At 32.4% G+C, this 24,098-nt stretch overlaps 3 protein-coding genes across 4 annotated transcripts; 1 reads left to right on the top strand and 2 right to left on the bottom strand.

The window, feature by feature from the left end:
• Positions 1-3,447: 3,447 nt before the first annotated feature.
• Positions 3,448-6,541, bottom strand: LOC109608358 (FERM domain-containing protein 5). Of its 2 annotated transcripts, none has more exons than XM_049962318.1 (9): positions 6,377-6,541; positions 6,213-6,317; positions 5,928-6,147; positions 5,546-5,757; positions 5,336-5,488; positions 5,196-5,281; positions 4,826-5,043; positions 4,581-4,775; positions 3,448-4,527 (listed from the first exon to the last, which is right to left on the bottom strand). In XM_049962318.1, the coding sequence occupies exons 1-9, from the start codon at positions 6,470-6,472 to the stop codon at positions 4,106-4,108; spliced, it is 1,707 nt and encodes a 568-aa protein (XP_049818275.1). In that variant the 5' UTR covers positions 6,473-6,541; the 3' UTR covers positions 3,448-4,105. The 2 variants fall into 2 exon arrangements, with proteins under 2 accessions (XP_049818275.1, XP_019880341.1); XM_020024782.2 differs by having other exon boundaries at positions 3,450-4,527; positions 5,196-5,284.
• A 4,132-nt stretch (positions 6,542-10,673) lies between these two features.
• LOC109608378 (VWFA and cache domain-containing protein 1) lies at positions 10,674-15,860 on the top strand. Its single transcript, XM_020024805.2, has 9 exons — positions 10,674-10,952; positions 11,007-11,256; positions 11,311-11,556; positions 11,611-11,814; positions 11,871-12,080; positions 12,138-12,374; positions 12,429-12,754; positions 12,808-13,003; positions 13,118-15,860. The coding sequence occupies exons 1-9, from the start codon at positions 10,779-10,781 to the stop codon at positions 15,013-15,015; spliced, it is 3,741 nt and encodes a 1,246-aa protein (XP_019880364.2). The 5' UTR covers positions 10,674-10,778; the 3' UTR covers positions 15,016-15,860.
• Positions 15,861-17,007: 1,147 nt separating this feature from the next.
• LOC109608349 (protein lap1) lies at positions 17,008-22,617 on the bottom strand. Its single transcript, XM_020024771.2, has 5 exons — positions 22,297-22,617; positions 22,094-22,229; positions 20,411-20,700; positions 17,970-19,322; positions 17,008-17,709 (listed from the first exon to the last, which is right to left on the bottom strand). Exons 1-5 carry the CDS (start codon positions 22,441-22,443, stop codon positions 17,524-17,526), a joined length of 2,112 nt encoding a protein of 703 aa, XP_019880330.1. The 5' UTR covers positions 22,444-22,617; the 3' UTR covers positions 17,008-17,523.
• Between the last annotated feature and the right edge of the window lie 1,481 nt (positions 22,618-24,098).

Raw genomic sequence — 24,098 nt, forward strand, 5'->3', positions numbered from 1 at the left:
AATTAACATACTCAAACAATAACAGAAACATTAGCATGTGGTTAGTTTACAATTTGTAACAACTATTAAGTTATAACATTTAATTTTAATTAAATTTGTTTAATTATTTCCCAAAGAATTTGGTGATTTTGATGCTTAATTTATGCAAGATTACATTACATATTTATTCTTATTGGTTTCTCATTTTTTAAATAAATCAAATTATCCACTTCAAAAAACACGCAGTGTAGTTATCAAAGGGAAGGGAGATTTCACAGTACATAAAAATCCAATCAAACACACACACAAATTAAACAAACTTGTAATTGACTTATGTATTTATTCTGAAAAACAAAATAATACAAAATAAAATGATTACAAATTATTCTATCGCAGGTCAACAATCTACAGTGTTATGGAAAATAGGTTTGAATAGTGCATATTGATTAAACATGGCCCCTTACATCATCTAAACAATTTCGTTATAACCAACCGGGAAAATTTATATAGAATGTCGGCCCAAAAATCATTTTTTTATTTCTTTCGAAAAAGCAGGATGTACAAAGAAATTGAATAGAAAAGTTTTGTTCATTATATCTATGCATGTTATTTTATAGTACTTGTAACTTTGTAATCACAATAGAGAAAAATTGCTTAGAGTGCGGGACAAAATTAGATTTGTCCTACACTGTAAAAATATACCCTACAAGTATAATAAAATAATCGGAATTTAAAAGCGTCTTCGATTTGTACGTTAAGTAGTTTAAAATATCAGAAAAATCATACGAGTATTTTATAAATGACTTCAATGCTTTAGAGCAGAGTTTACAAAACATCACAGAAACATAATTAAAAGTATAATATCAGATTCAGTATAAAATTTGTGCTTTAAACACATTTTGGCATTTATATGATTCTTATTAAAGCAACTAATCACTTAAACTTATATTGACGATGTGACGATTGACTTAAGTCAGAAATACATCCAGTCAAGTGATGCACCAGGCAAAGCAATGGAAAATTCGGCCTAGCCTGAGGTATCACTTGAGAGGCAATTTTTATATATACACGTGTAATGGAGAACAACATTCATTCGTAATAAAGAATAGATTGGAAAATATAAATTATGTTACACTCATTGTCAGCCACATATACCCTTTTTTAATTGAGATTCGTTGCCAGCACTGGCATCACTGGGCAATTTCATACGTGGTTCCTTAAATTTATCTGAGTCAATTATTTACAATCAAGACCAATCAATGCTCAGATTTAAAGTACAGATCTATACATTTTGTACTTATTTTGATTGTAATGCAATACAATACGCTGGAATAGTGTTTTGATGCTAAAAATACGTCGAACAATTTTTTTGTTGTTTTTGGTTTTGTTACACAGGGAATGTTCTTGAATTCCACATTGAATGTAAAGTAAGTTTAGAAGCGTTTGGAGATCGGTGAAAAATAGAGGAAGCATTTACTTCGGCTATTTTCGTTGTCACTTAAACATTAACAGGGAACTGGAACAGGTTCGTTGTCACTGTCACTAAAAATTCTCTCTACTGTACTTAAGTGATACTTGCTGTCTACGATCTAATTGTTTTTAAACGTGGGTTTTCGTACAAACTCACGGTTAACATGTTCCCATTTCTAAATCATTGCAATTATTGGCACAAGTGTGTTGCAGTCAATTAAATGAACACTAAATAATGAACGTCCGTCACAGTTCCCTTAACAAATTAATAACATCTGCTGACCAGAAACTAATTTTAAACAAATTAAGTGGTACCTAAATTTCTGATCAACAAAATATTGCCTTGTTTCAGTCAATTAAAATTTTCAAACTATAAACATACTCAAAACAGTAACAGAAACATTGGAATGTGGTTAGTTTACAATTTGTAACAGCTATTAAGTATATAATTAATTAAATACATAAAATACTAATGCACAAGGAATGTTTTCGTTCACTAAGCAACATCCAGCACAATTAGATATTAATTTTTGTGTTGCTTTGTCTCAAATATTATCAATCTCGTGCTAATACATAAACAAATAATGTTCAATTTAAAAATACCTAAGAGATTCATTATAAAATTAAAATGTACTTACATAGTTGTGTTAAAATTTGAATTTCATAACCTCACAACACACTCCATCTAAAGACGCGCATACAGTAGTGGCCATAATTAGAGGCAACTTAGTAAAGTATATTAAAAATATGAACAGTTCTATTTAAGTTGGATGACAGTATATATAAGGTTTATTGTTTATTGTTTATTCTTCATTGTTGTGTCCACTATGAAGATAGTAAGTCTAATTTTATTTAAAAAAAACTGCGTACATATGTTTCTCGTTGGTCAAAATTAAGACAATGTTTACTTTATGGTATTTCATTGCTCTGTGTAAATTTCAGTCGATTATTTATTGTAATTATTTAATTATAGATCGTAGTTATACAGTATTTGAAACTGCAAGAAAAATTATAATTCAGGGTTCACAAGACTGAGAGAGACAAGCAAAGATTGCAAAGAGTTTACTTTAGAATAAGTTAGTATTACTAAAAAATTTAGAAGAACTGGACAATGTGTAGCAAGGAAAAATATTGAACGAAAAAATCAATATTTTATGTTAATTTAATCACCAATTAACATTGAAGCCAACCTGGAGGAATTGGGACCTGTTGAAATTAATTCAAAAACTGTGAGAAAGTTAGTGAATGTATAAAAACCTTACTTTATACTAAGAATGTAAAGAAAAATTTAAAATTACATACTTTATAAATTATTTCATTAAAAGATTAAATTAAAATATTGTCCTATCAATATAAAAATTATATTTTAATATTTTATCATCAGTTTATAAACAAGGGAAATATTAATTAAATATGGAACAACACACACAATTGAAAATTCAATAAAAAAACATATGTTTCAGTAAAGAAACCCTTGGTTTGTTTGCACAAAAATATATTAATTATCCTCCAGAATTTTGGTGAAGAATTCTTTGGAGTGGCGAATCCAAGTTCAATAGAATAGGTTCAGATGGTAAACAATATGTTCATCGTCCTCCAAATAAAAATTTGGACCCTAAATTCACTACAAAAATACGGTGGAGGAAACGTCAATCTTGTCAATTATCGGCAAAATGGTCCGTTTTATGTATAGAAATATCGAGAGATGTAATGGTACCATTTGCAAAATATAATTTAATTAATATTTAGTTTGTTTTAAATACAAAATAAATACTTGTACAGAAAATATACTACAATTATTTCAAATAAAATATAAAATATTTTGTAATATTAATTAATTATGTTATATTAATGTTATTTTGTATTATTTAATTATAATATTAAATATATATATATATATATATATATATATATATATATATATATATATATATATATATATATATATATCATAATATTATAATATATAATAATAATATATGATAATATATTTATAATATTATAATATATTTAAATAATACTCATTTGTCAATAAAAATTACTTTTAAAATTAAAATTGCCATATTTATCTCCAGCTCAATTCAGAAACATATATGCAACCTTCTATAAAACAAGAAAATATTAGTTTTTAAATAATTGTGTCTGTCATATACGTTTTAAATACTTGCTATAATAATGACCACTAGTGTATATATAGGATATTTAAGGCTTTTCGGAGAGAGAAAATTAATGAGATAAAGAGCGACAAACAAATATTTTTTTTAAATGGAGTGTTTACAATAGCATGCAAATTATTTAAAATTTCTTGAATATTACGCTATATACCCATACCAAAAACCTCGAAGCTCTATTTTTAATGAAACTGTTAACAGTGGAATTGAAGAATAGAGGAGAACTTTGTACAGAATTAAAAATATATTCGATTAAGGACATTCATTTAATTATGGCACTTTTCACATTAAGTTATAGAAGTGGCAAATTAAATTAAAGTGACGGAAAATCCTTAATCAAACTGTTTCTTCAACTTCATAACCGTTGTAAGTAAATATCAAACAAATTGTGTGTGAAACTTTTGCTTGGTTTATCAGCACCAAATCTAAATGCCAAGGTTTAAAACCGGGATATTGCTCAAGCAAACATTTCGACACCATCGCAACTAGACACTAAAAAAAATCTTGTTCCGAAAGTACTGTTTAATGGGTTCGTAAATCTGATATCTCAACGATATCACCTCAGGTATGTTCCTGATGCTGTGGAACAACTTGGTGTCGGTCTCCAACAGCAAAATAGTGGCGACGAACACGGTCAGCGACACAACGAGGAAAGCGGGCACGAATGTCCTGAATACCTTGAACTTTTTAACCTTTTTCGCCGGCTGTTGCGTAGCCGGCAGGCAAATCCTCCCATCCACCTGAGAATGCGACAGAGGTGTCTGGCTGCGACTGGACCTGTGCGAGGGATTCACGTGGTCCCGGTCGCGGTAGCCGCTCTCTAACAGCTGCGACTCCGACGACGAATGCTCGAAGGAGTCGCGGAAGTAGTAGTCACTAAATCGGTCCACCGAGTCGTCCTTCAGCACTGCAACAACCAAGAGTCAAGCTCGGAGGCTAATAAAACAAACAAATGAATACCAGTGGTGCGAAGTTTGGACCTCTCGATCGCCTCCTGATCCTCACACACCGTTTCCAAGGCTGCAATGTCGCTGTAGATCTGCGCGTGCGCAGGATTCCCGTCCAACCCGGACAACAAGCCAGTGCTGCTGCTGCTTTCCAACCTCGAACCTCCCGCGTCTGAGTGGCTGCTCCTCGGCAAGCTACTGCTGTACCCTGAATCAAAACGGTCATTTAAGCGATTAATTAAGGCCGCAGGTTGTTACCTAGATGCGGTTGAAGGGGCGTCGAGGGCGTCGCCGGCACGCTGGACGCTTTCCTTCTCAGACTAGACGTACGTTGTATGTTCGGTTGTTCTCTAGTCGGCGAGCCCGTGTCCTCCAGGATCTCCCTCTCCGTCCTGCCCGTGTACTTGAATTTCGTCCCCCATGAGAAAAATCCTCCACCAGTGACCACCGATGGTGCCTCAGAACTGGTGGCCAAACTAAAACAATTTAGGCACGTGTTTTTCTGTTTTTTATGTATGTGGTTTTATGGTTATTCAAGTGACCATTACTGGTTTATTTTGTTGTATTTATAAGTATGAGTGTTACAGAGTAATACAAGATGTACACGACACATTAAGGTGTAACTTACGTAAAAAATAGCATCTGTTCTATGGCGCACTTCCAGACGTGCCTGCACGCAGCACCAGAAGGACACTTGAAGCCTACAGTATGTTTCTTCTGAAAACAAACGTCCCTGAACTACATTAACAAAAGTGATGATGTTCGTACCTCATTATAGTTTAAATGTATGATGAACATTTTCCCCTCATAATTGATTTTTTGTATATCCGGCCATCGAAAGTGATGCGTTTTTCTGCTTCCTTGAAAAGTTAGAATTCCACTATAATTTATTCCTAAGTACAGCTGAGATCCTTTATGATCCTAAAATTAGTTAATTTGAATGATAAAACTGATTATTAATGTTTCATTATTAGTTACCTTTACTGGATGGGGGTCTACACCATATGTGTCCAGTTGACATGCTAATTTTAAAAATGTATTCTCTACTTGTGACGGGCTTTGTCCTTTTAATTGTTTTTGATGTATCTCCATTGCCTTATCTTCTATAGAGTCAGTTTGTTTTAACAGGATTTTAAAATCTGATACATAATTTCCTGTATGTATTTCACTGTCATAATCTCCCAATTCACCTTAAATATCATATCATATAATATAATAATTAATACAGATTCTTATTGGACTTCACTATTTAATTTTAATTTCTGATTTACATTAATTTTAACACTTACTTAAGCCTTAAATCACTCAAATTGTTAAGACACTATTAAAAACAATTCAGTGGTTAATAAATGGGGCTTACCTTGTAAAATTAAAGCAGCTAACATTGCCGCTTCATTAGTTCCACAATATAGTCTTCCATGAAGTAAATCTCTTTTTAATTGTAAAAATATTTGGTACCTGGTAATCTCTTCTTTAAGGCAAAATGGATCAGGTGGATAAAACTTTATACGAAAACTAAATAAAACAGGATCGAGATCTTTGACTTGTTTACAGATTGATTTTCCTAAATCTAACCAATGCTAAAATACGAAAAAAATGTTTTAATTGATATCGGAATTTGGTGGAATTGAAAGCCTCAACTCACTCTTTGATCTTGCAAATCAACATATCTCAGTCCCAAATAATCCTGTTCGATTAAATTTAATTGTTGACAAACATATTCTAATAAATATTTCCCTTTGTGGTGCGGCTAAAAATTTTATTGTGTTGCAGTTTTATTTAAAATTCATGAGGAAACATCATATTTACCTTGTATTCACATTCTAATATTTCTGTATCTTCCAGCAATCGTACCGTGCATTTAAAAACTATGTTGCTGTCTTGTCTTGAACCAAATTTTAACATTTTTCACGATTTTCATATATATAAGATACAGAAAAATATAGTTTCAATTTATCTAACATTAAAAATAAATAATAGGTAATTTTGACACATATTTTTGACAACTATTGCAGGTTTAGTTGGCCATACTGACAACGGCTGAAGTTGCGCCAACCGCACACTCAGAAATACACCAATATGATTATACGGGGTTTCCCCAAAAATTTCCCATGGTACAGTAGTGGTCATTATTATAGGAACTTTTAAAATTGTAAATATTTTGGCTACGCCAGAAGAATTGTAGCATAATTGATCCAACACCATGTTTCACTGCGAGAATAAAAAAACTTTTTGTGTAGTTTTTACCCTGTGGGATATTTAACATAAGCAGATATGTATAGGATATATAAAAAAAATAATATTGAATACTAAATAACTTTATTAAAACTATTCGGTTTATAAACTTAAATCTAACCCAAAAATTAAATCTAAATAGTAAAACTGAAAGAAAAATATTGTAATTATTAAATTCTAAACCCAACAACTTATTATATATAAGAATTTATAATTTCACAAGTAACAAGCAAAAAATTGTAACAATATCCAATCTATTGTAACGTTGAAAAGCAGCTGCTGGAAAGTTTTCTATGTTGCCATTGCCAACCATAGCGAGGATATTGAAAGGATATCTATTTCCCATTTGTTGCTCCGCCGGTTGATTAACTACCGGAGGTACTGCTGCATGTCTACCACGTACAGAAACAAAGCGGTTATATCTATTTGCTCTAAGAGTTTCAGTACGACCTCGATAGAATTTCGAAGTTGCAGCTTTAGCACGTATGTTCCTGCGACGATTGGCCCAGCCACAAGCTGTTGCAGTTGAAGCAGCAACATTATTAGCGTATCTACTGCATGTTGGTGCGTTCGGTCTGTTAGCGGCGACCCCGGTGTTGTTGCCTCGACAGATCCTAACGTTAACAGCCTCGTTAGGCATTCTTGCTTTCATGGATGACTGTATGCGACGTCCACCATTACCAATGGCAGTAGATTCTGCGTTGGAAGTACTGGCGTATCTATTCCATGCGGAAGACACTTGAGGCACGTTGTATGAATTGGTGCCGACTTCTGGAACATTTATGTTTCCTAATGTGGATGGCACATGATCCACTTGATTGATCCATCCAGGAGCTGTAATTGTCGACACGTTACGAGGATTGTTATTGAAAGCTGGTACTTCCATGGTCGGCATATTACCATTTGGTGTCCAGCCGTATTCACTGGCCACGGTCGCTTGATGTTGGATGGGAATATCATTTGTACGATATACATTTCCTCTATTGTCTCCAACATTAAATTGGGATGACAAATTCTCAGTATTGTTGATTTCAGGCTTAAAAGGTGCATTCACATTTAAATCGTTCATAGTCATAGCACCAGTGTTAGGAAGTTCCAGATTAAAGCTTGTCTGCGCATTTTGAAAAGGCATAGGAGCATCATGGTTGCCTCCAAAATTAAATTGAGATGACAAATTATTATTCGCCATATTGTTGACCGCTGGTCTAAATGGTACATTCACATTTAAATCGTTCATAGTCATAGCACCAGCGTTAGAAGATTCCGGATTAAAGCTTGACTCCACAATTTGGAAAGGCATTGAAGCATCATGATCGCCTTCAAAATTCTCGATCACCGGTCTAGGAGGTACATTCATATTTAAATCATTCATAGTCATAGCACCAGCATTAGAAGATTCCGGATTAAAGCTTGTCTGCACATTTTGAAGAGGCATAGAAGCATCATGGTTGGGCATTGCATTCGTCTGCAAAACCAAGGTTGCTTGAGGAGATATATATCCACCTCTACCCACCACTATTTGAGTAGCATCATCGTCAGACGGGATTGAGTCGTAATCTGAGTCAATAACTATAATATCTCTATTTCTGTTCATGTTTGTTTCTGAAAATTATAAAATATACAATAATTTAGTATCTATATTTGTTTATGCTAAACTGCAAAATGAAATCATGACTGTTAACTGTTAATATTTTACAAACCAATTCGATTAAGAAATTTAAAACTTCAGCAGTAAAAATAAATATTGAATTCGAAGTATTGATTTGCATATAGTGTATTATCTACTAGTTTGATATGAAGAAGAATGCAAGAAATACAAAATACAAAATACACATACGATCATGAATCAGGTATTGGATGTCAGTCGTACTGTGAAATTCTTATCAGTTTCTCGCGAAAATCATTTAACATTGGTGATAAGCCTGCTTATTTTCAGGTGAAGTGATTGTAATAAAATACTGTTATTTCATTTTCAGTTGATAATAATGTTGGTACATTTTTCTGCTTAATACTAATAACAACATAGAATGGTCACATTTTTTGCATAGTTACAACCAAAATGTATTTAATAAAATTATTTAAATTCAGATCTTTCAAATTAAATTTAAATAAAATTATATTTGAATGAAGATTATACAAAACACTACCAAAAAGCAACTCTCAAATTGTTATTATTAAATTAGATTTTTAAAATCAAATTTACTTATAAACTACTCAAATAACACAATATATAAATTATCTTTTAATATTAAAATGTATACATGTATAAATTTAAAAGGTACTTTTGTGGAGACATTAAAAAAAGTCCCTTAAAGCCAAAAATCATTTAAAATTATTAAAAATGACATAACTAATATATAATTTTGAAAAGGTGTTTTTAATATTTAATGAGTAAGATTCTATTGAGAATAATATACAATTTGATGGAACTAATATATTAAATTAAAGCAAAATATTAACAAGGTTTTCCTGTAGTTATAAATATAAAAAATTTAACAAAATTAATGTAAATGCAAATTAAATGTCAAATTAAATATAATAATTATATAAAACCAATCAATGCATATTATACTAAACACAATTTGACGAAAAATAACTCTCAAATTGATAATATTTTTAAAAAGATTTTTAAAATGAAATTTACTTATAAAAAACTCAAATAACACAACGTATAAATTTTTGATTGAGTATTAATTTTAGTGGGTACTTTTGTAAGGACGTTAAAAAAATCCACCAGTGCCAAAAAAGGTTTTAAATTAATAAAAATAATTTAGAAACGATGATTTTAATATTTAATAAATAGGAGTCTATTGAGAACAATATACAATTTGGTGGAACTAATATATAATGGTCAAATTGAAGCAAAATATTAACAGGTTTTCTTGTAATTACAACTAAAATTAATTTAATATTTTAAAAATAATGTAAATTCAAACATTTCACACTAAATTTAAATAAAATTAGATTTATATAAATATAATGAACATTATTCTAAATATCAATTTGATCTAAAACAACTCTCAAATTGATATTATTTAAAGAAAAATAAAATAAAATTTTAGTACAACTCTTGTTAAATTAATAATTTATTTTCTCTTAGGTTTATAATTAATATAATATTAAAATTAACTCACAATTTCAGTATTCACTTAAATTTGACACGGAGTTAGATCTTTTCCTCGCGACTATTGAGAACAGACAAAGCGTTTAGCGCAAATTGTTTATATTTATATATGAGTGTACATACTATTGCAACTATGCTCTGCGCAGAAAACCCTTTAAATATTTTAAAAAGTGAAAAAATTATTAGTTATTTAAAAAAAAATAATTAATATTTCAAATTAAGTTTAACTAAAATTATACTTATACAAAGACAATAAAAAATATTAAATAAAAATAAGCATTTATTTAAACCAAATTTGAAATAAATATTTCTAATGTAAAAATCCATAAATATATAGAGGGTAGTAAGTAACAGACGTCATCTCTTGCGAAACCAAAAATTAAATTTTGTTCAAAATAAATTACAAGAGTAGTTAATTTTTACTAAAAACAATACTCAAATTGATATTTGGGGACTAAAAAAGTCCAACAGGACCAATGATTATTTACAATCATTAAAAGTGGTAATTATAATAGTAATTATATTATTATTATTATTATTATTATTATTATTATTATAATTTTTAATTTAGAAAATGTGAATTTATGTGACTCGGTAGCATAAAATATAAATTGATAGGAAACCTAAATATTTCTGACCTTTTCAAATTTGGCGCGCGCTCCTCGGGCATTTTTGATTTTGCCACCAAATCAGTGCAGGCAACATTCAAAGTTAACATGTCAGTTCTGTACTGTCATATTTGTTTATGTTAAAAAAATGTTTTGGAAACTAATTAAATAATCCAATTATAATGCATTTAAACACACCGGTTAATATGAGATAATCACAACATAACAGCGTTATTACATTAAGATGGATAGACTGCCAAAAAACTCCGCGGACGTTCTATGTAAATTAACAACAATATTATTTCTAACACTCATAACAAATGTTTCATCGAGCTTCGACATTAAATTCATTGCGGAAAACCTGAGCCAAGATATAATGGGTATAAAAAATAAGGAACTGGGAGTTTCATTCATTTCTGTAAGTATAAACAGTCAAAACATTAGTTGATGTTTTAATATCCGTAACTTGTAGGAGTTTTACAACAACTTTAAATACATATCTGCCAGTTCTGAAGTACATGATGATGTCGAAGCCATGGCTCAGAAACTTAACAATACAATAAATGAAGTGTTTCTTTCTTTGAATAATGCACAGTTAATGTTGGAGGAGATGGTCTACAACAGCACATCTGATCTCTACACTCTTGTTCCATGTCAATTACAGAAAAACAGTGATTTGGATGCTGGTGGCCCTTTTGATAATGAGATTAACAATCACTATAGTAAGTATAAGACATTTTATAAAATACTAAATCTAAATGCAATGTTATTTGTAGTATTAAGAAGTAATAAACAGAAAATGGGTTCCATCAGGCATGCAATAAAGCAGCAATACATTATAACAGACATAAACAACACACAAACAAAATTTTCTCCATTTTCAACATGTAAGGAACATGATGACACATTGCTGTGGAAGAATTACATTAAGAGAAACAAATACACAAGGAAAAACGTGATCTTATTGTTAGATCATGGGGGATCATTAAGTAAAAAGCAATTACTAATTGTAAAAGCAATTGGTAAGTCCTAGGTGTTATTTATTCTATTCCTGTGTCAATTCATAGTTTTTTTAGCTAAAGAAATAGTAAATTTATTGAATGAGACTGATAGGATAGCATTAATTGGTATTACTGAAGAGCTTATTAGTCCAAATCCAGACTGTTTTAAATCTAAGAACCAGTTGAAGCCGTTAAACATTACACCTACATTACAGTATGCAAGTGCCTCACACAAATATAATCTTTTTAAATTTATTGACTCCTTAAAAAGAGGACATGGTATGTAAAATTAGTGGTTTATTCTTAACTGTATATTAATATTTACTTAATTTTAGGTGCCACTAATCATACATTGGGTATAGAAAGTGCCTTACAAATAATTTTAAACAAAACTGCTGACCCACAAGACTCCATAATGATTTTATATGTCAGTAGAGGTTTATTGTCTTCCCTCACAGAGGCCAAAATAGTTTTACAAGCAATTGAACGGTATTCATCAGTGATCAACTCTTCCTTTATCATAAATACATGTGCTGTCATTGATGGTGAGTTTAAAACACACTTTAGTGAACACTTAAACAATTCTTTTGGTTTGATTCTAGAGTCCAAGTCAGTAATGTATGAAACTGATTTTTTGAGGGACATAGCTGAACAAAATTACGACAAATATGTGATCCCACACAAAAATAAACCAGTAAATGCAGGCCTGATGTTGGCCATTAATTCTACCAACAGTGTGGGTTATGCTGTGGCCCTTTTTTATGAAATGTTTAATCCTCAGAGGCTGTTCAGTGAGGAACAGCGAGTGTCTCTTCCTGCATATGACACAGTAACCAAAGGTACAAACATCACATAAACCTTGGTTCATATTTTATAAATACATATTTTTTTAGATCTCTCTGTTTCATTCACAATTGGTGGCAATTTTCTGGAGAATCATTTTTCAGTATTGGGGGTGGATGTGTACTTCTCTAACATTGCTGAGGACGTTACTTACTATAGTAGTAATCAACAACATTCATATGCGTTTTTGTTAGATACAACAGGTTTGGTTTTAATGCACCCTTCCTATCCCAGACCTTCAACAGTTAATCATCAAATATCTTTCATTGATATTGGTCGCCTGGAAAAAATACCAGACATAGACAACTTTAAGGTAAAACTACTGAGTGAAGAAAAGGGTGAATATATTTCTTCTCAAGGAAATACAACAAATGTGGTAATTACTTTGTACAATGTGTTTTGAATACATTTAAAACTTCTGATTTTTAGAGGAAATATGTTTGGAAAAGGGTAGGACAGTGGTATATCATCTGTGTGGCCATAAGGAACAAGTATGGTTCCAGAAGTTGGCCCTTTAGGGCCAGTTTACATCCTAGTGCTTCCAATACTAAGTTGTTCTATCAAAATTTGGATTCATTCCATGATTACAAGTTGTGCAAGCACTTCATTCAATTAACCACCAAAGGTAAACTGTTTATTTCCAAATTATTTTTTTTTGTATCAGTAAAATATTGCTAAATTTACATTGAACTTGTTTTTTATGTGGGAACGAATAGTCAGTATTTAATATGTTTTGTAGATGTGCCATCATTGTACCTGAGTATGTCCTGTTTCAACTCGCCTTTCCACGCCCTAAGAACCACCCAGGATAAATCTCTTGCTCAAGGTTACTGGGCTTATCTGAAGGACGAGACTAGACTGCTGGCCAACCCTGGTTTGAAGAAAGGAGTACGTGACGAAGTCGTTGCCCTGAATCACATTATGGAGTTCTTAAGGAAACAGCACCTGACTTCTCTGTTGTCTAAGTATATTGTTAGAAGGTACGCGACTTCTTTTAGTGGTGTCTTACAGATGTTTCCTGGTGGTGTTGTTGGGTCAGTACTGGAACCGACGAAGAGATCGTGGTTTTTACGAGCCATACAACACCAGGAGGAAAACACTAGTAGGGTGGTCTTTGTGCCTCCTTACTTGGATAGCAGTGGAGCCGGTTATATAGTCACAATGGCGTATGCAACGGCACAAACTGTCGTTGCTGTCGACCTCACTTACGGATATTTATATAGAATGATGTTGGAGTACATGCCATTCTGTATTGATGACAAGATTACTTGTTTTCTTATGGATGACCATGGATATCTAATATATCATCCTAGTTTAATGGTGATAAACGAAGCTAGGCCAGCCATAGAACAAAAACATATTGTGCACAAGGAGACACTGGTGGCTAACGATATACTGAATCACAAGCATTTCATCCGCAAACTGTTGTGCAACAACTACAGCAACAACACCATACAAAGATACTACAGACTTAACACAAGCTTCACGGACGTATTGGCCAATTATGTACCTGGTGAACACTGCGTAACATACCGCATAACTTCGGTACCCAACACGAACATTTTCGTGGGGGTTGTTAACGCAACCTGTGATGGGGTGCCAACCTTCTGCCCCTGCAGTGTGGTGGACAGACTGTGTCTGAACTGTAACAGAATGGAGCAGAAGGAGTGCGAATGTCCGTGCGAGTGTCCCTTGAACGTGCACGACCAGACTTGCCCCAACGTTAACCAGAACATAACTGATAACGTGCCTTGTCTTTGGTACAGTGATGAGGACGATGTGTCTTTGGAAGCGGCAACCTTTCACAGCGACTCAGACATATCCAATTTTGAGAATTGTTTTCCTGTTAACTGTCAGGTTGAGCAGTCCTATTTGGACTGTCTTGGTTTAACTGGTTGTGAGTGGTGTAAATACGACATTGATGGCAATTATTTGGGTAAACCGTTCTGTACATCCATCTCCGCTTGTTTTAATGGGGTTTTCGGGTCGGTAACTCCCTACAAAGAGTACAATTCCAACTTGTTGTCTGACCCAGTGAATACTGACCTAAGTCCGGTGGGCCCGATTTTGGGGTCAGTCATTGCCATGTGTATTTTATTCATACTTCTGTTCGTCTGTTATCGTTCGTACACGACCCCCTCAACCGAACGCCTATACCTGTCTTCCACCCAAGACAATCACCTACGAATGAGCGACCTGAACGTGAACGACAACTACCACGACCTGGGCCACAACCACCGAGACAAACTGTTGGAGGAAGACACCGGCGGCACCAACCGGGCGGACAGAGTGATGTCGCCCTACTGCGTCGTCGCAGTGGCCAACACGTACAGGAGGGGGGCCAGCAGGGCCGCCAACACGGCCGACTCGGACCACGGTTACTCCACAATGACGCCGCCCCACGAGGAAAGCGACCACTTCTCGCTGGCCCCCAAGCCACGTCGTGCCATAGAACTGGACTCGCTGGAGGACGACTCCAACGATTTCACGTCCGACAACGCGTCCGTTCGGACGAGCGTCAGCCTGAACACGCCCAATCAGGGCAAGCAGATGTTCACGCAGCTCAATCCGAAGAAGAATCCGAATTCGATCGTGGTGCCGGTCACGGTGCACACTAGCAGGATGGACGCGTCGTGACAAACGTTTTTTTTCTTGCCATATATTTTTGTTTGTTGATGCGATTCGTTTGTCAAGTCGCTAATTATTTTCAGTAGGAAGGACAAGGTGTTGTGTGTATTAAAAGGCGTAATCCATTTCGGTTGTGCACCATTAAATGTCTGAAATAATTGTTACCCTTTCGACCTTAAACATTGTAAAAATGCACCGTCCATTTATAAATAAAGGCAATAATTTTCGATTGCATGAAAAATGTTTTATGTCGTACTCGTAAGAAAATGTATATAGTTTTACAATTTTGTACTTGTTATGTATTAGTTTTTTAATGCCCCCCTACCTGCTGAACAATTGTAACATGTGTAAGACTAAATTAGTTTTATTTATTTTAAGAACTAGGCTGCTAGAGTGTATAAAGTATTATTTATACTAAAATGTATTTTTTAATCCTTGATTTATTATGTATGTGTTCTACTGTTTTAACGCAAAACAATATTGTTGAACAATGCATTTATTAGTCCCCAAGTGGGACATTTTTTATTCTGTTATTATAAACAGATTCGGCCATTTACTTAAAATTGCGGTCCTTATTTTAATTAATTTATCACACTGTTTCAAATGCATGTTTGTGTATTTGTTCCTAAATTTGACTGATTTTTAATTATTGTGAAAACTCCGTTGAAAACGACGGAAATGTTTTGGTTTTAAAGTAATTTTTTGTATATATTGTAATATTGTATTTTTTGTCCAGTTATGCCGGCGTTCTGGCCATTTCAGTATTAATATTTTTTACTTAAATTTTACCTGCTTTGTCTTCATTGATATATGTTCCTTTAACATTTAATTAATAAATTTATTACTGTTCCTTATTTTGAAGTTTCATTTATTTACTCCAGTGAGTTACATATATATTTAACTTAATGAATTAGGAGGCAGTGGGTATTAAAAGTCGATTTAAGTCCAAATAAATTTATTTTTTCAGTCAATATTGTCTTCTCTGATTATTCTCTTAACATTTAATTGATAAATTATTGCCCTTTCTTATTTTAAATTATCATTTATTTACTTCAGTAAGTTATAGACCCGTTAATGTTTATAAACTAAGGATAAAAAGTGACTTAAAAGTCGATTTTAATACAAAAAGAATATATTTTTTCAGTATTAATATTTTTTTAAAAAATTCTCTCTGCTTCGTAATCTCTGATATACAGTATCAGGTATTTAATTATTAAATCTACATTATTTAATTTAACATTAACACTGTATAATATCCTTCGTTTTATAATTTTGGACCATCTAGACTCAGGTATAGACTCGACCATTTTCCAAATATACGACACTCGACCAATTATCTCTTTTCTTTCAAATTTAGACCAATTTTTTCGTAGATACCATTTGGCCATATTCTCTAAATTTTTCAATAAAACTGGAAACAATTGACTTATTTAGCTGTAAACTCTTAACGATCTCATCTTGTTCCCCTCAGTCTTGGTAAGGCTGAATAATATTTTTTCTTAGTTTCACTTCGTCAAACGATTAAATAATTATGTATTAGCTCATATTTTTAATATTTTAAATATAATTATAGCCACTACTGAATGTTCTTTTAATATTTAATTAAAAAATTTATTACTCTTCCTTCAGTAAGTTACAGAAGTATTAATGTATATAAATGAGGGATGAAATAAAATTCAAATTAAGTCCAAAGAAGTTTTTTTATTTTTTTGAAAATAACATTCATAAAGAACTTTCATATGTATTTAGTAAAAAACTATTGTAATAACATTAGTTTTGGTCATTTATGTACAATATCTGGATTAACATTAAGTAGTAAATATATGTATAATAATTAATATGTAAACAGTTGCACTTTAGGCAATTAAACAATAAAATTACAATGAGAGCATTAAATTTTTATATAGATTAGTTAATATGGTGTATTTTTCATTGCCATTGCACTTACATACATATAAAACGCTAGCTGATTACATGAAGCGCTAGAAGAAAACGGAGCAATCATGTACGAGTATTTTTTATTTAAAAAAGTATAAATATATCAAGTCAGTCAAGTTTTATTAGTTCATACCATAAATTAACACTTTAATTTACAAATAAATAACATAATACAAAACTACTTACTTTCTAAAAATTCAAATTCACAGCCCTTTTTAAAAAATAAATTACAAAATATGAGGTAAAAACACATTTATACAACAAGAAAAATAACAGTCTTTTATCGTATAAATTGTGTCACTCTTATACATTGTATATTAAAAATGATGTAAACATTGCAGTACATTAAATCTGGTTCATCCAATATTTGCAACTAACAACAATATAAATGAACACAATACGAGTACAATTTGGTAAATATCTGAAGAAAATCTCTATGCCAAAATATCAGATGACCCAGTAAAATATGAAAAATTTTTTATATAAGTATATTTGTATATATGACACATAGAATTACATTTAAAAAATTAACAAATTCTTACTAAAATCCAATGAAAACTTTAGCAAATATGTAAAAATTTAAGTGGCCTGTTTCCGCGAAACGGCAACAGTTTTTACTGTGTTCACTTTACGACAGGCGTCTTGATATGCAGATATTGGATCCATCGCCGAATAATCAGTGTCATCGAACGCCAATATTTTATCGCCCTCGTACAATTTTTCATACGCCTGTCCCTGGCTGTGTACATCCTCAACATATATACCCTAAAAATAATAAACTTTATAGCTGATCAATTCAAATAAATGAATGAACTAAATTTTTTATTTATTAGGTACAAAATGACCTGTAGAAAGAATATAATATAATTTTACATAAATATGACTTTTTGGCAGATATTTCAAACACTTTAAATTCAATGAAACACTTTACCATTCAATTAGGTATGTGAAAAAACTACTCTATTAAATATATTGTTAAAGAAATTCAAAATCTATAAGCTAGTTAAGAAGGTGATGATACTTACATCATTTTTGGTCGCAATCTGAAAGTCGAAGTTGGTCCTGTTGTCCGGCAAGTCGACCTCGATGACTTGACAAACCTTGTGTTTCCCGAAAGGCCATTTAACATGTTTAGAATTTGGATTGACCCCATACGGCCCCTCCCTGTGATTGGAGACGGCCAGCTGGAGCGTTGGAGCGTGGTTGTTTTGTACTTCGTCGTTTAGAATGGCCGCTGCGATTTGGTGTCTGTTGTTGGCCAGCTTCGGCGTCGGCATGTGTATGTTGGCCGGCTGCTGCTGGCTGAACTGCTTCGGCTGATCGTGCGGGTTGATTTGAGCAAATAGATGCGCGTTTTTAGAATATGCCGCCGCTATGTGATAGGGGGGCGGTTGTTTGGGCGGCGTTTTCGACGGATCGCCGTCCCGCGACTCGTTCAGGCTCAGCTGCGAGACGCTCAGATCGGCTGAGATGTGGGTGACTTTGGCTTCTTTGATCTCGGAGATATTTGGTATTTGGCTTTCTGGTACGTTCGTGTTTCTGAGTATCTCCCTGAGCCGTTTGAGTTCTTTGTGGTGGGGCGTCGGGGTGCGGCTTAGCGATAGCGAGGCCTTCGCCTCGGTGATATCAGTCTCGTTTCTTTCTGTGTTAAAGCTAATGTGACACGAATGGGAAGTTGGTGTTGTTTCTTTTTGTGGAAAGACCACGGATGTCAAAACGACTTGGCCGTCTGGCAGCTGCTCGTTTTGTAGATGGATCAACGGTTGCGTTTGATTTGGTGTTAGCCATAGTGCTTTCAAGTTCGAAAGCTTGGATATGGTTATGGGAAGATAAGACAGTTGATTACCTATTAATCCTAACGTAGTTAAGTTTTGTAAATGACCTACTTCATCTGGCAGTCTTTTAAGTTCGTTGTTGTGGACATTTAATATAGTTAATGCCGTACAACTACCAATCTCAGCGGGTAAATGCTTCAATTTATTATCCGATAATATTAACGTGGCTAATTTTCTTAAATGCCCAATGCCATTAGGAATTTTGATCAGTGAATTATTTTGTAAATTTAGCTCCTCCAAGTTGGAAAGCTTGCTTATAGTACTTGGTAACTCCTCTAAAAAGTTTGATTCTAGCTTGAGTACCTGTAAGTTTCTTAAATTGCCTACAGCTTTAGGCAAAGCGGATAAAGTATTAAAACTGAGTATCAAATTTGTAATTTTGGTCCAGTGACCTATTTCCTTTGGTATCGATACCAAATTGTTGTAAGAAGCATCAAAATCGTTGATCTTCTTCAAGTGCGTGATTGAAACAGACAATTGGCTGATGTTGTTCCCATTTATCCATAGTTCAGTCAAATTCCCGTGGGACTCGCACACTTCATTCTAGAAGATTTACAGAACATGCAAATTTTATATAAAAAATAAATACTGGGAAAAATAATTTACGTTTCTGGTGGGGTAAGTCTGAACATAAATCAGTCACCTTAGACATTCAAAGGAAGCTTCAAAATTTTAAGTGGAACATTCTACATCATTCATCACACAGTTCAGATATTCCTCCATGTGTGACATTTCTTCATGTCTTTTGAAGTGAATAATTTGAATTGCAGCTTTTAAAGCAGTAATAAAATATCACCAATTTCTTTGGGTATAAACAATCTCCTCCAAATTTTGAGGCTGGGGGTTTCGAATGTAAATTTGTTTGTGAAGACCCTGTTTAATAGAGGGTATCGGAAACGTCTTCTGGCTCTAAGACCAACTTCATGTAACCTTTTCCTGATGGTAGACAGACTTACAGTGATTCCAACGTCTCCACGGTCCTGTCTTCTGATCGTAGCTCTTTGTCGGCCACCACCGTATATGCCGTATATTGGCATTACCAGTCTGCCAATAACGATTCCAAACAATACTTGAGATTGTCATGTTCCAAAATTGCAATTATAGCGGCAAAATCTTCAGAAGAAAGTCTTCTTTAAGGCATTTTACAGTGCTAAACAACAAATGAATTAGGAATGAACCGAATAAAATGTGTTAAAATCTCAACTTTCTAGAGCAACAAATATTCAAAAAAATATTACTGATCAAAATAGCACATTAAAAATAATTTTACATCTATTTAATTTAGGAAATTCAAATTATTCACCTCAAAAGATGTCATTATCCAATTTTTTACATTCTTTTGAAGAGAAGGTCAAAACTGAATAGATCTTTGAATTGAATTTGCTTATAAAACATGGTTATTTTTAATTTAAACGAAAAATACGTAAATTACTTTTTCCAGCACCATATAAATCATCAATAAACTAATTCCTTGAAGGATAATTTATTAAAATATGGATTGAGGGAAAACACTTATGATTAATCAAAGAATCGGAAAACTATAAATATTATTGAAACAAAGTAAACAATATGAGATTTACTATTTAATCAACAAACAAACAATCCGTAAATAGATCATTTAATGTGCTTACCAAATTAGTCAAGTTGTTATCGCTTACGTCCAATCTTTGTAGATTGGTCAAACGCCTGATTGATTTGGGCAATTCGCACAGATTGTTGTCGCGCAGTTCCAAAATCCTCAAGTTCGACAATCTTCCGATGTTCGCAGGTACAAAATCGATCCCTGTATCGTTTAAACACAACTGCTGTAAATTGATTAGGCTCATTATTGCCTCTGGCACTTTACCCAGGTCGTTCATACTGAGATCTAACATTGTAAGTTTATTTAACTTGTCTAAATTTGGATGAACCCCATCTAAAACTGTAAAGCAAAACTGTCAATATTGGAATTTAACACACATTCTCGTTAATTTAGTAGTTATTAATTTATGTCATAATTAATTTTTTTTATATACTCCTTAAATGCTCTTCACATGTTTTACCATAATTTGTCATTTTATTTTTAGTCGTTTTATGGTGTATTTTTTTAATATTATAGAAGATTGGAGTACAATCTTTTAATATTCATACAATATTGATTTTATGTCATCATAGTGCATACTTTGCAATTCTCAGTAGGCCAAGAGTAGTTTTGTCGTTTTTGCTTAGAATGTGTACATTTAATATCAATTTTAGTAATGCACAGTGGTGCCAAAGAAATAGGACATTTAAAGGCAAACAAATTGGAAGAATCAGTAAACAAATCCTCCACAAATGAATTAATTAACAGAAGTTTGCACAGAGATATATTAATTATCTTCCAGAATTTTGGCGAAGAGTACTTTGTAGTGATGAAGTTCAATAGAATAGCTGATCCTATCGTAAACATAAGTTCGTCGTCCTCCAAATAAAAGTTTGAGTTGGGGTTACTTTTCTTGACATGGTGTACCATTACAAAAATTTATTGATAATATGGACAGTTTCATGTATAGAAATGCCATGAGAGATGTATTTACCATTTACCAACCATAATTTACCAATTACAATGATTTTTATACACGATAATGATCCAAAACATGCGTCCAAAGTTGTTCAAAATTAGTTTTAAGATAATCATGTTGAATTTTCGATTGGCCACAGTAAAGTAAATCCAATTGAAAACTTATGGAACAACAAAACCTACAAATTTAGATGAATTGTGGTTATTAATTGAAGAGTCGTGGAATTTAATTTTAAACGACCGTTGCCAACATCTCGTTTAATCTAATAATGAACAAAGGGTACCCAACAAAATATTAACATTTTTTTTAAGTTATGTATAAATAAATAATACATATATTTTTTAAATGAGTGCTGTTTCTGTCAATATCCACATTTTGTGTAAAATTTAATTTAAGTAAAAATTATTTTGGTTTAGATACATAATAAATAATAGTACAAAAAATATATATGTGGAATATATAAATATATAAACAAACAATGTGGAAAAAAATCTGTTTAATTAACAACAATCAGTTCAGTATGAATTAAACAAATATGTAGTAATATACTACTATACTTATCCATTTTTATCTTTATATAAAATATTAGTAACCAAGAATGGACAAGTTAAAAATAAGATTTGTGTAATACAATATTGGTTTCATAAGTACTTACTCATTTCATGTTTGTTCCATAAAAAAAATCAATATTGTGTAATAAGTGACAAAGTTTTACGAGTATTTAATTTGCAAACCACTGATAAGCCCTGCTAGCAACTAAGTTCGAAAACTCACCATTCTTACTGAATATCAACACTTGTAAATTGGTTAACTTGGAAATCAGTGGTGGGATGGCCCTAATTTCGTTGTCGCTGACATTCAAGTATCTGAGATCAATGCATTGGAACAGCTGCGGGGACAGATCTTTGAGCTGAAACGTTTTAAAACAAACACTCAATGGTTGAATGGTGTTTAAATGGCAAATTTAAATGTCCCACCTTGTTCCCTTCGAGGTGGAGCACCTCGAGTGTGGGCGAATTAGCGTATACATCGTTGGGCACTTCGGCGATGCCGCACCGCGAAAAATCTAATTCAACAATTTTCTCCTCTTTCGATTTGCACTCGCAACAACTTAACCACCCCATTATTGTAAACAAATGGTCACGTCATCATGGGAAGCTGCCAATCGGATTATTACATTCTTCACGCTCGCGGAATTACATTTTTTAACACGCTTACAAAAATAAACATGAGCTAAAATAAAAGCATTATTCACAAATTCACGATTAGTTTACCAGCAACTGTGCCTCATTTGACACTTGACAGCGTGATAGAATAGACAAATTAGAAACAACCTGCCGATCCCACCGACACCTGTCGGTCGCTGTCTGTAACTACTAATACTTAAATTCTGATCAAATAATAGGGAACTGCAAATTATTTTGTTATAATTTGCTGCTGTCTGTGTATGGAGCGTTGCTTACTAATTTTAAATTTAAATTTGAATTTATTAAATATACCATTTCTAAAAATGTCTTTAGAAATATAAATATAATTACATATTTATATTGGTAGTCAGAAAAATAACATATATTACTATTTAATGTTAATTATTAAATGCACACCTCTAATTAAATGCAATTAAAATATTTTATATTTTATGTAAAATAATTACACTATATTTATTCTACAATTATTCATTGTGTACCTAAATCAAAAATAATTTCTACTTAAATTAAATGTTAAACAAAATAAATGCGCAATAGCTGCTCGTAGAAATAGCACACATTTAAAATAATAATAAATATTTATACATATCTTAAAAAAATTGTTAATATTTTGTTGGGTATACTTTGGCCTTTATAACCGCCTGTAAACAACAAAACATAGATTCAACAAGATATTGGCAACGATTGTTTGAAATTAAAGTCCACGACTCTTCAATTAATGACCACAATTTATCTGAATTTTATGGATTTTGGTCTTTAATCGAGACTTCATGTCACCCCATAAGTTTTCAATTGGATTTATACCCGGACTTTGCACTGGCCAATCGAGAACCTCAACATGATCTCTTTTAACCAATTTGGGATGCTTTCTTCGGATCATCATCATGTATATAAATCCATATAATTAGTAAAATATCATTGGCAAATGGTTCTATTACATCTCTCATGATATCTTTATACATGAAATGGACCATTTTATCAATAATTTTCTCTACCATGCCAAGGAACTCCATTCTTCCATTATGTTTCAAAGTTTTTGTAGTGTATCTAGGGTCCAAATTTACTGATTTTTCCAATTTGTCTCTCTATAAAAAGTTTTTTGTTAGGACGTTTTCTTATTGTACCTTCAAATGAGGATATTGTTTCATGTTTGTTAAAAACATTGTAAACCATTTTTCAGCACCTTAAGGTTTCAGTTGCGTCAGCAAATTTTCCAAACACAGAATATTGAAAAATATTTTTTGGACTGACAAAATTTAAATAAAAACCTTTTATGAATTATCTTATTAATTTTAAATTTTGTGTTATTTCTCTGACCACTGTATATTAATGACAATTAAATATTTGTTATGATACAAATTGTCTTGTACATTTAATTACTATTGCTAGTTGTAGTATTACCGTTTTATTTTCTAACACGATAATTCTATGTACCTTATTATTGAGGACAAAGTTCATATTATCTATTTCTGTTGTTAAATTCGGAATATTTTTTTGTTTATTATAAAACAATTGCAATAATTAATTATGAAACGACTTATTGTGTAAAGTTTAGATAAGAAGGTTACATT

The sequence above is a fragment of the Aethina tumida genome, chromosome 1, assembly GCF_024364675.1.
Source record: "Aethina tumida isolate Nest 87 chromosome 1, icAetTumi1.1, whole genome shotgun sequence".
Lineage (NCBI taxonomy): Eukaryota > Metazoa > Arthropoda > Insecta > Coleoptera > Nitidulidae > Aethina > Aethina tumida.